General features: G+C 41.4%; 1 protein-coding gene across 1 annotated transcript; it reads left to right on the forward strand.

Moving 5' to 3' along the window:
• Window positions 1-317: 317 nt before the first annotated feature.
• Window positions 318-16,645, forward strand: LOC141396342 (uncharacterized). Its single transcript, XM_073971718.1, has 2 exons — window positions 318-2,065; window positions 16,573-16,645. Exons 1-2 carry the CDS (start codon window positions 318-320, stop codon window positions 16,643-16,645), a joined length of 1,821 nt encoding a protein of 606 aa, XP_073827819.1.
• Window positions 16,646-18,922: the final 2,277 nt, after the last annotated feature.

The raw sequence follows: 18,922 nt of genomic DNA on the forward strand, positions 1-18,922 counted from the left end.
AGTCGATATCTGAGTACACAGAATATGCTACAAAATCACCAGTTAAGCCAAATCCTTCGAAATCTTTCCACTCACAACGAACATCTCAGAATCGACGTGTCAATATGGCGTCTGTTAATGATGCAAACTGCCCCTGTTGTGGTAAACGTCACTTTCTATATAAATGCTTCAAATTTGCTGCAATGTCCTCAGCCTCGAAGCGAGATTTTATAAATTCAAAGAGAATTTGCAGAAATTGTCTAAATTCTGGACATTTCTCTAAGGACTGTAGAGTTACCAGTCGTTGCAAGTCTAGCAATTCAGCTCACCACACCATAATGCACAACGAGTATGCCTCTCACAATAACTCTAATACTTCGACTATTCGTGATATTAGAAATGATAACGTCGCTTCTACTTCTTCTGCTGCCGCTGAGAATTCCACAGTTAATCTGTCTCTATTGAACACTACTGTTATGCCTCATGTTTTGTTAGCCACAATTCGTGTTATTGTGAGAAACGAATTTGGCAATTTCAAATTGAGAGCAATTCTGGATCAAAGAGCTCAAGCGACTTTGATAACTGAAAGTGCTGCTCAACTTCTGAGACTTTCAAAATACAGAACATTTGCCAGAATTACTGGAGTAGGTGGAGAAACTGTTTCTGTGAAAAATTTCGTTAAGTTTAATCTTGCTTCTAATTACGAACCTGGTTGCGAACTGAGAACTCAAGCATATGTAATGCCTTCCTTGAACAATTATTGCGCTGGTCCAGTGGACAGAAAGAAATTGCCCTCTTTGGAGGAATTTACTTTGGCTGATCCACATTTCGATAAAAATGATCCCATAGATTTGCTCATTGGTGGCGATTTGTACGGCGATATTCTTCTTCCTCAACAAAGGATGTTTGATAAAGGCATTTTCCTTCAATTGACCCATTTCGGATGGATAGTTTCTGGCCCAACGGCAGAAATTTCTTACGCTCACACCGTCAACGTTAATCTGTGCTCACTGGATAATCAATTAAAAGCCTTCTGGGAACAAGAAGAGCTCATAGAATCCAGAAAGATTACCCCTGAAGAAGTAGCGTGTGAAGCATTCTTTAAGGAAAATTGCTCTCGTGGTTCGGATGGTAGATACACAGTTGCACTACCTTTCAAATCTCAAATTCTTGGCAACTCTCCTCCGAAATTCTGTCATACTGACTATTGTGCATTGAAGAGACTAAAGCAAGTTGAAAGCAAATTCGTAAACAATTTATCCTATGCCTCGGAGTACCGAAAATTCATGGAAGAATCTGAATCGCTTGGTCATATGGCAAAAATTGGTCCTTATCCTCATGCTATCGAACCTAACGGTTACTTTCTGCCACATCATGGTGTTATTCGTGAATCCAGTTCCACTACGAAGTTGCGCGTAGTTTTCGACGGAAGTAGCAAGCGACCTCCATACTCATCATTGAATGATGAACTTTGTCCTGGTCCTGCTCTGCAAAATGATTTGCCTGCAATTATCAACAGATGGCGGCGTTTTAAAATTGGCTTTCGTTCTGATCTTGAAAAGATGTTCAGACAGATTAAAGTTGTTGATAATCATCAACTTTATCAACAAATTCTATGGCGAAGTTCCGATTCTGATATTTCCGTATACAAGCTTCAAACTGTCACATATGGCACTTCTTGTGCCCCTTATCTGTCCATTAGAGTTTTACATCAATTGGCTGCAGATGAAAAAGAAACTTATCCAGAAGCTTGTAACATTTTGATTACTGATACATATGTCGATGATATCATTTCTGGAGCTGATACAGAATCAGAAGCTATTTTCTTACATGAGAAACTTGTAAACTTACTCTCAGCTGGAGGCTTTAATTTACGAAAATGGACTTCAAATTCCGAAGAACTAATGTCTCATATACCTGAAGACTTTCGAGAAAAGGCGAATATTTTCAATTTGAATGAGCAAAATGTTGTCAAGGCACTTGGATTAGGTTGGAATACTAATCAAGATGCATTTTCTTTCCAAGTTTGCTTTCCAATCAATGAAAAGGTCACTAAAGCTAGTCTATTATCCGATGCTGCTAAACTGTATGACCCATTATGGTGGCTAGCTCCTGTTACGATCCAAGCGAAGATCTATTTCCAAAAACTATGGCTCGAAGGCATTGATTGGAAAGATGAAGTTTCCCCTGCCATGAAATCTAAATGGCATTTCTACCTCAAAGACTTGAAAACTATCGAAAATATTTCTATACCTCGTTGGCTTGGCAGTTCTAAAGAATGTTCAATTGAACTGCATGGATTCTGTGATGCTTCTACGTCAGCGTTTGCTGCTGCTGTTTATGTTAAAGTTCTAAGTTCAGATGGAGAAGGAACTGTAAACTTGTTACAATCCAAAACTAAAGTTGCTCCGTTAAAAGTTTTGTCGATCCCGAAGTTGGAGTTGTGTGGAGCAAAACTTTTAGCAAAACTTATGCACAAAATTCAAAATATGCTTGATCTAAACGTTTCTAATTCGTACTATTGGACTGATAGTATTACTGTTTTATGTTGGCTCAGAGGTGAGTCTTCAAGATGGAATGTTTTCGTTGGAAATAGAGTAAGCGATGTCCAACAACATTCAAATATATCTCAATGGCGCTATGTCTCAACTCACGACAACCCTGCTGACTGTGCTTCCCGCGGTATTACGTCTACTGAGTTGGTAAAACATAATCTCTGGTGGTCTGGTCCTCTCTGGCTCGCTCAGTCACCATCTCTTTGGCCCAAGCAGCCAGAAAGTTTCTACGAAACAAATCTTGAAGTCCGAAAATCTGCATTACAAGTTAACTCTGCTACAGTTTCGCAGTATCCGAACTTATTAACTGCATATTCATCTTTAACTAAATTGGTTCGAGTCACGGCTTACATATTACGATTCCTGCAATATAAACCTGACTCGAAATTACGATTTTCCGGCTTTCTCAGAGCGTCGGAATTAAGCAATGCACTAAAAATTTCTCAAAATGTTGATTTCCCCGAAGAAATGCTACAGTTGCAGAAGGGAAAATCAATTCACCCAAGCGGCAGAATTGCTCAACTATGTATGTCCTTTCCTAGACGATGATGGCGTACTACAAGTTGGAGGGCGCTTACAAAAAGCTAAGTTTCACTATGACTTTAAACATCCGATGCTTTTGTCAAAAAATAGTCCTTTGTCTTTTTTGATCTTTTCAGATGCTCATCAGAAAACTCTTCATGGTGGCCTCATTCAGATGCAAGCGTATGTGGCTCGAAAGTTCTGGATCCTTTCTGCCCGCAACCTGGCAAAACGAGTGCAACGTCAATGCATCACCTGTTTCAAATACAAGGCCAAATCACTTCAACAAATTATGGGCAACCTTCCTTCAGTTCGACTTCAACCAACTAGACCATTCAAGCACAGTGGTGTTGATTACGCTGGTCCAATTACAATAAAACAATCAACAGCCAGAAATTCCGTTACGACCAAAGGCTATATATGTCTCTTTATATGTATGGTCACGAAGGCTCTTCATCTGGAAGCTGTAACTTCTTTGTCAACTGACGCATTCATTGCTGCGTTTAGAAGATTTACATCTCGTCGTGGCATGTGTTCCGATTTGTATTCCGACTGTGGCACGAACTTTATTGGGTCCAACAAAGAGCTGAAAACTCTTCAACGAAGAAGTAGTGAATCCTTGCCCGATGATCTCGCAAACCTTCTTGCAAACAATGGCACTAACTGGCATTTCATACCACCCGCTTCGCCAAACTTCGGAGGACTTTGGGAAGCTGGCGTGAAATCTACAAAACATCACCTAAGGAGAATCATGGATCATCGTATCCTAACATACGAAGAATTGTCAACCTTACTGGCCCAAATAGAAGGATGTCTCAATTCAAGACCACTATGTCCAATGTCGCCAGATCCTTCCGACTTCGAAGCTCTTACTCCTGCACATTTTCTCGTTGGAGAGCCAATACTATCTGTCCCAGATGAAGACCTTCTGGATTGTTCTATAGCCATTTAAAATCAAATGGCAAAATCTACAAAAGGCCAGTTTCGAAAATTGCTCTTCTGCCCATTCAAGAAGACTTCAATTCCTCAAAGAGCCATGAAGAGAGTTTCTATGAGCAAGATCACAACTCGGATAATTTGGAAACTGATTGAAACAACTCGTATTGTCATCTTTACTTTGCATCATCATTTCATCATAATCATCAATGTTTCACCATTACACAACATCATCTTGTATACATCAACATCTCTGAACCTACATCTCAACAAAATGCTGTGTCAAGAACAGTCGTTCTTTGTGCGGGGGAATGTTGGAGAACAAATATTTATTTATTATTATAGTTTTGTTATTATTTATTTTTCCCACACAAAAATATCTAATTTCTATTTTTCTTTAATTTGTTTCAATTTCTATAACTGGCATCACTAACTAAATTTTTGTATACGGCATCCCTAATCACTTGTAAATCATAATTTTTGCCTATTCCCTTTTTAATCGTGTCCGTCGATTTCAAGGGCATCATATGTGCGTACGTACATACCAACTGTGGTTGGTTGTACTTTGATCTCTCTAACTACTTACTGACTCTGTTGCGTTGCATTCTTGTTGTTGTTGATGACACTTGCATTTCTTTTCTAATGCTTGTATGTACATCAAGCGACTATTTACATCATAGTGGTAGCGACGCAAGCAGAGAAAATATGTAAACAAGAAGATTCTGTCTAGTTATAATTACGCTTTTTTCTTATTATTAGTTACGTTCATATTCTGCCTTGCTGCATACGTCACTCTCATCGATCGTCAAAAAATCATAATTGTTTACTGCCGCGCTGCAACAACAAATTAATCGAATTAATCGATTTTTAATATTAAAATAATATAATAATAGTGTCCCAAAGGGAGCAAATTATTAACAAATTATATTGAAGTATAATTTTGATAAACCAATAAAATTGCCCCCCATTAATTTTGTAAATTTTTAAGAAACTTTTCTGTGTTTTTATTTGCTAAGGCTCAAACAGCCTATTTCTCATACACCGGGCATGAATTTCCCAATACAAATGTTCACCGGAGATGACTTTCCCAATACAAAAGTTCACCGGGCATGACTTTCCCAATACAAAAGTTCACCGGGCATGACTTTCCCAATACAAAAGTTCACCGGAGATGACTTTCCCAATACAAAAGTTCACCGCGCATGAATTTCCCAATACAAATGTTCACCGGGCATGACTTTGCCAATACAAAAGCTCACCGGAGATGACTTTCCCAATACAAAAGTTCACCGGGCATGACTTTCTCAATACAAAAGTTCACCGGAGATGACTTTGCCAATACAAAAGTTCACCGGAGATGACTTTTCCCATACAAAAGTTCACCGGGCATGACTTTCCCAATACAAAAGTTCACCGGGCATGACTTTCCCAATACAAAAGTTCACCGGGCATGACTTTCCCAATACAAAAGTTCACCGGGCATGACTTTCCCAATACAAAAGTTCACCGGGCATGACTTTCCCAATACAAAAGTTCACCGGGCATGACTTTCCCAATACAAAAGTTCACCGGGCATGAAGTTCCCAATACAAATGTTCACCGGGCATGACTTTCCCAATACAAAATTTCACCGGGCATGACTTTCCCAATACAAAAGTTCTCCGGGCAGGAATTTCCCAATACAAATGTTCACCGGGCATGACTTTCCCAATACAAATGTTCACCGGGCATGACTTTCCCAATACAAAATTTCACCGGGCATGACTTTCCCATTACAAAAGTTCACCGGGCATGACTTTCTCAATACAAAAGTTCACCGGGCATGACTTTCCCAATACAAAAGTTCACCCGGCATGACTTTCCCAATACAAAAGTTCACCGGGCATGACTTTCTCAATACAAAAGTTCACCGGGCATGACTTTCCCAATACAAAAGTTCACCGGGCATGACTTTCCCAATACAAAAGTTCACCGGGCATGACTTTCCCAATACAAAAGTTTACCGGGCATGACTTTCCCAATACAAAAGTTCACCGGGCATGACTTTGCCAATACAAAAGTTCACCGGAGATGGCTTTCCCAATACAAAAGTTCACCGGGCATGAATTTCCCAATACTAATGTTCACCGGGCATGACTTTCCCAATACAAAAGTTCACCGGGCATGACTTTCCCAATACAAAAGTTCACCGGGCATGACTTTCTCAATACAAAAGTTCACCGGGCATGAATTTCCCAATACAAATGTGCACCGGGCATGACTTTGCCAATACAAAAGTTCACCGGACATGACTTTCCCAATACAAAAGTTCACCGGCCATGATTTTCCCAATACAAAAGTTCACCGGAGATGACTTTCCCAATACAAAAGTTCACCGGGCATGATTTTCCCAATACAAAAGTTCACCGGGCATGACTTTGCCAATACAAAAGTTCACCGGAGATTGCTTTCCCAATACAAAAGTTCATCGGGCATGACTTTCTCAATACAAAAGTTCACCGGGCATGACTTTCCCAATACAAATGTTCACCGGGCATGACTTTGCCAATACAAAAGTTCACCGAAGATGACTTTCCCAATACAAAAGTTCACCGGGCATGACTTTCCCAATACAAAAGTTCACCGGGCATGACTTTCCCAATACAAAAGTTCACCGGGCATGACTTTCTCAATGCAAAAGTTCACCGGAGATGACTTTGCCAATACAAAAGTTCACCGGAGATGACTTTTCCCATACAAAAGTTCACCGGAGATGACTTTCCCAATACAAAAGTTCACCGGGCATGACTTTCCCAATACAAATGTTCACCGGGCATGACTTTCCCAATACAAAAGTTCACCGGGCATGGCTTTCCCAACACAAAAGTTCACCGGGCATGACTTTCTCAATACAAAAGATCACCGGGCATGACTTTCCCAATACAAAAGTTCACCGGAGATGGCTTTCCCAATACAAAAGTTCACCGGGCATGACTTTCCCAATACAAAAGTTCACCGGGCATGACTTTCCCAATACAAAAGTTCACCGGGCATGACTTTCCCAATACAAAAGTTCACCGGGCATGACTTTCCCAATACAAAAGTTCACCGGGCATGACTTTCCCAATACAAAAGTTCACCGGGCATGACTTTCCCAATACAAAAGTTCACCGGGCATGACTTTCCCAATACAAAAGTTCACCGGGCATGACTTTCCCAATACAAAAAATCACCGGAGATGACTTTCCCAATACAAAAGTTCACCGGGCATGACTTTCCCAATACAAAAGTTCACCGGGCATGACTTTCCAATACAAAAGTTCACCGGGCATGACTTTCCCAATACAAAAGTTCACCGGGCATGACTTTCCCAATACAAAAGTTCACCGGGCATGACTTTCCCAATACAAAAGTTCACCGGGCATGACTTTCCCAATACAAAAGTTCACCGGGCATGACTTTTCCCATACAAAAGTTCACCGGGCATGACTTTCCCAATACAAAAGTTCACCGGGCATGACTTTCCCAATACAAAAGTTCACCGGCCATGATTTTCCCAATACAAAAGTTCACCGGAGATGACTTTCCCAATACAAAAGTTCACCGGGCATGACTTTCCCAATACAAAAGTTCACCGGGCATGACTTTCTCAATACAAAAGTTCACCGGGCATGACTTTCCCAATACAAAAGTTCACCGGGCATGGCTTTCCCAACACAAAAGTTCACCGGGCATGACTTTCCCAATACAAAAGTTCACCGGGCATGACTTTCCCAACACAAAAGTTCACCGGGCATGACTTTCCCAATACAAAAGTTCACCGAAGATGACTTTCCCAATACAAAAGTTCACCGGGCATGACTTTCCCAATACAAAAGTTCACCGGGCATGACTTTCCCAATACAAAAGTTCACCGCGCATGACTTTCCCAATACAAAAGTTCACCGGGCATGACTTTCCCAATACAAAAGTTCACCGGGCATGACTTTCCTAATACAAAAGTTCACCAGGCATGACTTTCCCAATACAAAAGTTCACCGGAGATGACTTTCCCAATACAAAAGTTCACCGGGCATGACTTTCCCAATACAAAAGTTCACCGGGCATGACTTTCCCAACACGAAAGTTCACCGGGCATGACTTTCCCAATAAAAAAGTTCACCGGGCATGACTTTCCCAATACGAAAGTTCACCGGAGATGACTTTCCCAATACAAAAGTTCACCGGAGTTGACTTTCCCAATACAAAAGTTCACCGGGCATGACTTTCCCAATACAAAAGTTCACCGGGCATGACTTTCCCAATACAAAAGTTCACCGGGCATGACTTTCCCAATACAAAAGTTCACCGGGCATGAATTTCCCAATACAAATGTTCACCGGGCATGACTTTGCCAATACAAAAGTTCACCGGAGATGACTTTCCCAATACAAAAGTTCACCGGGCATGACTTTCCCAATACAAAATTCACCGGGCATGACTTTCCCTATACAAAAGTTCACCGGGCATGACTTTCCCAATACAAAAGTTCATCGGGCATGACTTTCCCAATACAAAAGTTCACCGGGCATGACTTTCCCAACACAAAAGTTCACCGGGCATGACTTTCCCAATACAAAAGTTCACCGGGCATGACTTTCCCAATACAAAAGTTCACCGGGCATGACTTTCCCAATACAAAAGTTCACCGGGCATGACTTTCCCAATACAAAAGTTCACCGGGCATGACTTTCCCAATACAAAAGTTCACCGGGCATGACTTTCCCAATACAAAAGTTCACCGGAGATGACTTTTCCCATACAAAAGTTCACCGGGCATGAATTTCCCAATACAAATGTTCACCGGGCATGACTTTGCCAATACAAAAGTTCACCGGAGATGACTTTCCCAATACAAAAGTTCACCGGGCATGACTTTCCCAATACAAAAGTTCACCGGGCATGACTTTCCCAATACAAAAGTTCACCGGGCATGACTTTCCCAATACAAAAGTTCAGCGGGCATGACTTTCCCAATACAAAAGTTCACCGGAGATGACTTTCCCAATACAAAAGTTCACCGGGCATGACTTTCCCAATACAAAAGTTCACCGGGCATGACTTTGCCAATACAAAAGTTCACCGGGCATGACTTTCCCAATACAAAAGTTCACCGGGCATGAATTTCCCAATACAAAAGTTCACCAGGCATGACTTTTTCCATACAAAAGTTCACCGGAGATGACTTTCCCAATACAAAAGTTCACCGGGCATGACTTTCCCAATACAAAAGTTCACCGGGCATGAATTTCCCAATACAAATGTTCACCGGGCATGACTTTCCCAATACAAAAGTTCACCGGGCATGACTTTCCCAATGCAAAAGTTCACCGGGCATGGCTTTCCCAACACAAAAGTTCACCGGGCATGACTTTCCCAATACAAAAGTTTACCGGGCATGAGTTTCCCAATACAAAAGTTCACCGGGCATGACTTTCCCAATACAAAAGTTCACCGGGCATGACTTTCCCAATACAAAAGTTCACTGGGCATGACTTTCTCAATACAAAAGTTCACCGGGCATGACTTTCCCAATACAAAAGTTCACCGGACATGACTTTCCCAATACAAAAGTTCACCGGGCATGACTTTCCCAATACAAAAGTTCACCGGGCATGACTTTCCCAATACAAAAGTTCACCGGGCATGACTTTCCCAATACAAAAGTTCACCGGGCATGACTTTCTCAATACAAAAGTTCACCGGGCATGACTTTGCCAATACAAAAGTTCACCGGGCATGACTTTCCTAATACAAAATTTCACCAGGCATGACTTTTCCCAATACAAAAGTTCACCGGGCATGACTTTCCCAATATAAAAGTTCACCGGGCATGACTTTCCCAATACAAAAGTTCACCGGGCATGACTTTCCTAATACAAAATTTCACCAGGCATGACTTTTCCCAATACAAAAGTTCACCGGGCATGACTTTCCCAATATAAAAGTTCACCGGGCATGACTTTCCCAATACAAAAGTTCACCGGAGATGACTTTCCCAATACAAAAGTTCACCGGGCATGACTTTCTCAATACAAAAGTTCAACCGGAGATGACTTTCCCAATACAAAAGTTCACCGGGCATGACTTTCCCAATACAAAAGTTCACTGGGCATGACTTTCCCAATACAAAAGTTCACCGGGCATGACTTTCTCAATACAAAAGTTCACCGGGCATGAATTTCCCAATACAAATGTTCACCGGGCATGACTTTGCCAATACAAAAGTTCACCGGAGATGACTTTCCCAATACAAAAGTTCACCGGGCATGACTTTCCCAATACAAAAGTTCACCGGGCATGACTTTCCCAATACAAAAGTTCACCGGGCATGACTTTCCCAATACAAAAGTTGACCGGGCATGACTTTCCCAATACAAAAGTTCACCGGAGATGACTTCCCCAATACAAAAGTTCACCGGAGATGACTTTTCCCATACAAAAGTTCACCGGGCATGACTTTCCCAATACAAAAGTTCACCGGAGATGGCTTTCCCAATACAAAAGTTCACCGGGCATGACTTTCCCAATACAAAAATTCACCGGGCATGACTTTCTCAATAGAAAAGTTCACCGGGCATGACTTTCCCAATACAAAAGTTCACCGGAGATGACTTCCCCAATACAAAAGTTCACCGGAGATGACTTTCCCAATACAAAAGTTCACCGGAGATGACTTTCCCAATACAAAAGTTCACCGGGCATGACTTTCCCAATACAAAAGTTCACCGGGCATGACATTCCCAATACAAAAGTTCACCGGAGATGACTTTTCCCATACAAAAGTTCACCGGGCATGACTTTCCCAATACAAAAGTTTACCGGAGATGACTTTTCCCAATACAAAAGTTCACCGGGCATGACTTTCCCAATACAAAAGTTCACCGGGCATGACTTTCCCAATACAAAAGTTCACCGGGCATGACTTTCTCAATACAAAAGTTCAACGGAGATGACTTTCCCAATACAAAAGTTCACCGGGCATGACTTTCTCAATACAAAAGTTCACCGGGCATGACTTTCCCAATACAAAAGTTCACCGGAGATGACTTCCCCAATACAAAAGTTCACCGGAGATGACTTTCCCAATACAAAAGTTCACCGGGCATGACTTTCCCAATACAAAAGTTCACCGGGCATGACTTTCCCAATACAAAAGTTCACCGGAGATGACTTCCCCAATACAAAAGTTCACCGGAGATGACTTTCCCAATACAAAAGTTAACCGGAGATGACTTCCCAATACAAAAGTTCACCGGGCATGGCTTTCCCAACACAAAAGTTCACCGGGCATGACTTTCTCAATACAAAAGTTCACCGGAGATGACTTTCTCAATACAAAAGTTCACCGGGCATGACTTTCCCAGTACAAAAGTTCACCGGGCATGACTTTCCCAATACAAAAGTTCACCGGAGATGACTTCCCCAATACAAAAGTTCACCGGAGATGACTTTTCCCATACAAAAGTTCACCGGGCATGACTTTCCCAATACAAAAGTTCACCGGAGATGGCTTTCCCAATACAAAAGTACACCGGGCATGACTTTCCCAATACAAAAATTCACCGGGCATGACTTTCTCAATACAAAAGTTCACCGGGCATGACTTTCCCAATACAAAAGTTCACCGGAGATGACTTTCCCAATACAAAAGTTCACCGGGCATGAATTTCCCAATACAAATGTTCACCGGGCATGACTTTGCCAATACAAGAGTTCACCGGAGATGACTTTCCCAATACAAAAGTTCACCGGGCATGGCTTTCCCAACACAAAAGTTCACCGGGCATGACTTTCTCAATACAAAAGTTCACCGGAGATGACTTTCCCAATACAAAAGTTCACCGGAGATGACTTTCTCAATACAAAAGTTCACCGGGCATGACTTTCCCAGTACAAAAGTTCACCGGGCATGACTTTCCCAATACAAAAGTTCACCGGAGATGACTTCCCCAATACAAAAGTTCACCGGAGATGACTTTTCCCATACAAAAGTTCACCGGGCATGACTTTCCCAATACAAAAGTTCACCGGAGATGGCTTTCCCAATACAAAAGTACACCGGGCATGACTTTCCCAATACAAAAATTCACCGGGCATGACTTTCTCAATACAAAAGTTCACCGGGCATGACTTTCCCAATACAAAAGTTCACCGGAGATGACTTTCCCAATACAAAAGTTCACCGGGCATGAATTTCCCAATACAAATGTTCACCGGGCATGACTTTGCCAATACAAGAGTTCACCGGAGATGACTTTCCCAATACAAAAGTTCACCGGGCATGGCTTTCCCAACACAAAAGTTCACCGGGCATGACTTTCCCAATACAAAAGTTCACCGGGCATGACTTTCCCAATACAAAAGTTCACCGGGCATGACTTTCCCAATACAAAAGTTCACCGGGCATGACTTTCCCAATACAAAAGTTCACCGGGCATGAATTTCCCAATACAAATGTTCACCGGAGATGACTTTTCCCATACAAAAGTTCACCGGAGATGACTTTCCCAATACAAAAGTTCACCGGGCATGACTTTCCCAATACAAAAGTTCACCGGGCATGACTTTCCCAATACAAAAGTTCACCGGGCATGACTTTCCCAATACAAAAGTTCACCGGAGATGACTTTCCCAATACAAAAGTTCACCGGGCATGACTTTCCCAATACAAAAGTTCACCGGGCATGACTTTCCCAATACAAAATTTCACCGGAGATGACTTTCCCAATACAAAAGTTCACCGGGCATGACTTTCCCAATAAAAAAGTTCACCGGGCATGACTTTCCCAATACAAAAGTTTACCGGAGATGACTTTTCCCAATACAAAAGTTCACCGGGCATGACTTTCCCAATACAAAAGTTCACCGGGCATGACTTTGCCAATACAAAAGTTCACCGGAGATGACTTTCCCAATACAAAAGTTCACCGGGCATGACTTTCCCAATACAAAAGTTCACCGGGCATGACTTTCCCGATACAAAAGTTCACCGGGCATGACTTTCCCAATACAAAAGTTCACCGGAGATGACTTTTCCCATACAAAAGTTTACCGGGCATGACTTTCCCAATACAAAAGTTCACCGGAGATGACTTTCCCAATACAAAAGTTCACCGGGCATGACTTTCCCAATACAAAAGTTCACCGGGCATGACTTTCCCAATTCAAAAGTTCACCGGGCATGACTTTCCAAATAGAAAAGTTCACCGGGCATGACTTTCTCAATACAAAAGTTCACCGGGCATGAATTTCCCAATACAAATGTTCACCGGAGATGACTTTTCCCATACAAAAGTTCACCGGAGATGACTTTCCCAATACAAAAGTTCACCGGGCATGACTTTCCCAATACAAAAGTTCACCGGGCATGACTTTCCCAATACAAAAGTTCACCGGGCATGACTTTCCCAATACAAAAGTTCACCGGAGATGACTTTCCCAATACAAAAGTTCACCGGGCATGACTTTCCCAATACAAAAGTTCACCGGGCATGACTTTCCCAATACAAAATTTCACCGGAGATGACTTTCCCAATACAAAAGTTCACCGGGCATGACTTTCCCAATAAAAAAGTTCACCGGGCATGACTTTCCCAATACAAAAGTTTACCGGAAATGACTTTTCCCAATACAAAAGTTCACCGGGCATGACTTTCCCAATACAAAAGTTCACCGGGCATGACTTTGCCAATACAAAAGTTCACCGGAGATGACTTTCCCAATACAAAAGTTCACCGGGCATGACTTTCCCAATACAAAAGTTCACCGGGCATGACTTTCCCAATACAAAAGTTCACCGGGCATGACTTTCCCAATACAAAAGTTCACCGGAGATGACTTTTCCCATACAAAAGTTTACCGGGCATGAATTTCCCAATACAAAAGTTCACCGGGCATGACTTTCTCAATACAAAAGTTCACCGGGCATGACTTTCCCAATACAAAAGTTCACCGGAGATGACTTTCCCAATACAAAAGTTCACCGGGCATGACTTTCCCAATACAAAAGTTCACCGGGCATGACTTTCCCAATACAAATGTTCACCGGGCATGACTTTCCCAATACAAAAGTTCACCGGGCATGACTTTCCCAATACAAAAGTTCACCGGAGATGACTTTCCCAATACAAAAGTTCACCGGGCATGACTTTCCCAATACAAAAGTTCACCGGAGATGACTTTCCCAGTACAAAAGTTCACCGGGCATGACTTTCCCAATACAAAAGTTCACCGGGCATGACTTTCCCAATACAAATGTTCAGCGGGCATGACTTTCCCAATACAAATGGTCACCGGGCATGACTTTCCCAATACAAAAGTTCACCGGGCATGACTTTCCCAATACAAAAGTTCACCGGAGATGACTTTCCCAATACAAAAGTTCACCGGGCATGACTTTCCCAATACAAAAGTTCACCGGAGATGACTTGTTTGAGGATTGCCTATTTTGACAACCCCGGAATATGACCAATATGGAATGGGACACACTCCTTACTCAAGGGTCCGTCTTGAGTATGTGAAGGAACTTACCCTTAGGGCAAATAACAATTTTGTCTCTGGGACAACTCACCAATTGGTTTCGTACCAAATCCACCACTGATTCTTACTCATAAAAGACAGCAGTTTATCCCAGGAACACTTCAATTTACTCCGGTTGATTGTGTTGTTTCACTTCTGTTGCGCACTTCTTCCTCTGGGTAATGGATTATTATTCTCCGGTTGCTTAAAGTCAATATTGTTTCTGCCTCAATGCACGGATCTTCCTCTTATTCGCTTCACAACAATGCCTCTGTTGAAACTTTCTTCTTTTTGCCTCAATGTATGGGGCAAGTTAAAACGTTTTATTTGTAATAATAAGATTCACAACTTGTTATTGATACTTTACTCAACTCGTTTGTTGGGTAATTTGCTTTCTATATTGCCCAGTGGCCCGTCACAAAAAAAAAACACTTCTTGCTCTTCTGATGGTTTCAAAGAATAATGTTTTATTTCTATAATTTTTATGTTTTGCTAACCAAAGGGCTAGCGGGACAATATGTACAAAATGTATGTATTTTTTTTTTCTTTTTTGCAATATCCACCAATAGAATAACAAGCAGAGGCCGAGAAGGTAATATGCACTCAAATGTATGTATGTACATTTGTACATATGTGCATATACAACATACTGGTTGATCGTTCTGTTGCTGAGACAACTCCACAACAACATCACACTGCTGGTTATTCTCTCTGTTGGGCGAATTCAAGTATTGCTTGTAATTCTCTCTGCTGGGCGAATTCGCCCACAAAACAGAAAGAAGAATAACAAAGTACCAAAAGGGCATCAGGGTGGTTCTAGTTGCACTAACAACAATGAATGAATGAAATGCTATTAAAATACCAAATTTTTCGGCCAGCATAGTTAACATAAATTCAAATGATTAAATTAAACGAAACAACATAATTTTAAGAGAAATGTTAATAAATTTTGGAATGTCCCATGGGGAACAAGAATACAATTTCCAATTACATTAACGACATAATCATGTGCCTTAACATGCCGGGCCCCATTGAAACCCTTGGTTTCAATCCAACTTCCTTTTTCGGGATAAGCGTGGATCCTATACTTAGACGACGTTGTGTGGATTTCCCCTTTTTCACTCCAACTAGCCTTGGATACTCATCCGGCTTCGGGGTCATATTTGTGATGTGGCCAAAGACATTTTGTGCTGAAGAGAAAATGCATTCAAACTTGGGTTTAAGGCAGTTAATTTGATAAATCCCTTCTACATTTCGACATGAAGGAAGACTGAGTATGTTGAGTAAGTTGTACATTCCCAGAGGCAACATTTTTGGTTTATAGAGCCAATAATGTTTACATAGGTAAACCACTTTCGTCGTAAATTCATGGAGCTGTACCGGTTTAATGATAAATTCATTTTTGGGCAGGAAAGGTGTGAAAGTGCGATCCGAGGTGAGATATAGGTAGTCAAGTCGTAGCGATTGGATTCCAGAGACTTCATAAACAACTGACCTCAATGGTGAGAACTGATGAGAAACAGAGCTATTTTGGGAACGTTTGAAAAATGCCCTGAAGGAATTTTGTTGTTGTATTGCCCAGACCCTTCCACGAAAGGGAAGTACAACACTTCTTGGAATATGTTTTAGATTTTTATGGACAATTCTGTGAATGTTGTGAACAAGTTCCAGTACATGGGGCAAAACCTTGAAAATCGAAGCAGGGTTTGGACATCGAGGCAGCAATTTTTGCATGTGAGCTGCTTCATTTGAACAATTTGACCGTTTGGGACGTGTTGCCATGAGAAGGAAATGACCTTGGAGCCAACATGATGCCGCAGAGCCAATAACGTAATCCCATTGTTTATTATCCATCACCACATGTTGCCAAGAGACTGAGTATACCTTTCTATTTACTCCAACTCGAGTAACCTCGAATGTGTTCAATGACGACTGGTAATTTATAAGGTGACGGCCGTTTTGTGGTACCAACCAATTTTGAAGACATCTGGAACGTAAAGTGTTTTTTAATTCGGTGCCAAATTGTGCAATTCAATTTCAGAGGAGCCAATGTCAGTATAATCATGGTTGATTTTGATGCGATGTTCATGACACGAACATCGTCATATCCATAGCATTTTATAGAGACATTTTCAATACATTGAAGATCGAGAGAATGAATGCGTCTATAAAATTTGATGTGGAAGTGCTCATCCCAACGACATTTTATGAGCCAGATGATAGTAGGAATAATGAACGCTATTGAGTCAACTGATGTGGGCATTCCAGAAAAGATGTTCTGGTTTGTGTTATGCCAGTACACGTTAAATGGTAGAAATTGGAATGCATCCCAACCTGGTAAGTGCCTCGCCATGAGCAGTTTCCAAGTGACGTCAGCGGATTCCATTCGCTCTTCACCAGAAGACGATACCGAGTCATTTCTACTGTACTTAGAGCAATTCAGAATCGGGTAAGGTAAGAATTGAGTTTTCTTTTCGTTAATGCCTTCCGACGGACTCCTCTTATCTGAGATAGTAGTACTTTTGGCATCTATATAAAGGGAGTTCGTGACGACGTTATTTTCTTCATATGTATTGGCAAACCGGTTTGAGACAGAATGCAAGCTCCTGGAAGCCGAGTGTGGCGAGAAGACAGTACCGTATGACACGGTGTCAAGGGTAAATGCCTGTAGCAGCTGTTTAATGTTATTCATCCGATCGATTATATGATTTTGAGTGCAGCAGATCCTGTTTGATGTATCAGCTGTCAAACTATGGTAGTAACATCTGAAATGAGGCAACGTAATCAGTAAAGTTTGAGTTGGCACACCTACCATCTTTATTTCTGCCAACGACAGGTTTAAAGACGTCTGCCATGACGGTTGGATAAGTTTACGTCTGTTTGTTGAGACATCGTTGCTCCAAATACCGCTGTATGGAGTGTTGCCCAAAGAAGCTGCTAGTTTTGAGAGGATAAATTGAGATACTTCATCCATTTCCTTATCTTTCTTGGGGCATTGTGGGAAATTTTGTAAGTTTGGCTTTGTATTTAAATTTCTTTTCCCAGGGATTATATGAGTTATATTTTTGGAATCTTTAGGAGTATACATTGAACCTTTCACGGGTGATTTATCTATATATCGCAGATCGGGATGAGTTAATATTGGGTTTGAAGAGTGTTCTTCGCATTCCTCTTGTTTAAGAGTAGCGCATTGTGATTCGGTTCGAACAACATCAATTTTAAAAGCAGTTGCGGCCTGTTGATTCTTCTCTTGGTAAACATGATACGATTTTACGGCGGAAAATTTTGGTTTACAAGCTGTTGTCCTGCTATTACTGGAATACTTCCCTGAGACTATCCAACCTAAGGAAGTTCTTTGTAAAATGGGTAAGTTATCACCCATTCGAATTCTACCATCGGACAAAAGTGTGAAGAATGACTCTGCACCGAGTAACAAATCAACTCCCCTTCTGCGATGAAACTCTGGATCTGCTAGCTCTATGTTAGAAGGCAAATTAAAAGCATCAATCGAAATGTTTTCATTTGGGTGATAAGCCGTGATGTTGGGAGATACAAGAAATTCCAGGGCCACTTCGAAGTTATTTAAACGAGATCGTATTGTGGTTTGTGATCTATGAGCGACTTTTAATCTTGAAGAACCAACTCCTGAGACATTTGTAGAATTTAAGATTTTTCTTAGATTAAGAGAGTTACAAAGGTCTTCGCTCATGAAATTAACTTGTGAGCACGAATCAAGGAGAGCGCGTGCCAGCTGATATTCTCCCTCACAGTTTCGAACCAATACCAATGCAGTGGCGAGAATTACATTACTTCCATTTGGGCTAGCGTTGCTTTGGAAAGTGCTATGTGTAGCAGCAGAGCAAGGTGACGATTCTTCTTCTTGGGGGCAAGATAATTGTTCTGTTTGCTTATGTAGAAGCGAATGGTGACGTTGTTTGCAGAATCGACAGGAGTATTTGGAGGGACACTGTACGTAACCATGCCCCTTTCCTAAGCAATTGAGGCAAAGATTATGTTGTTTGGCTTGTTCTAATCTTTGATTAGGTGTCATAACGATGAAGCGTTGACAAGTTGAAATTGAATGGCCCGATTTCGAGCAATGACTGCAGACGAAATCTTGAGGCAAATTCTTTGTTAAAAACGAGTGTTGTTTTTGATTACTATGCGAGTAATTTGTTGTAGCTGGGGTAAATGGCTTCGAAGACCTCCGGCACTGAGCGTCCAATTGTTGACAACGCTTGTCCAACATTGAACAACAATCAGCCCATGAGGGCAATTTCGAATAATCAATAAATTCATCCCACCGTTGCTTGGTCTCAGAGTCAACTTTGCTCATTGCTAAATGAATTATGAAAGCATCACAAATTTTTTCATATGAGCCAAGCGATAGC

The sequence above is a fragment of the Musca autumnalis genome, unplaced genomic scaffold, assembly GCF_047663935.1.
Source record: "Musca autumnalis isolate F117 unplaced genomic scaffold, ASM4766393v1 scaffold_275, whole genome shotgun sequence".
In the NCBI taxonomy this organism is placed as follows: Eukaryota; Metazoa; Arthropoda; class Insecta; order Diptera; family Muscidae; genus Musca; species Musca autumnalis.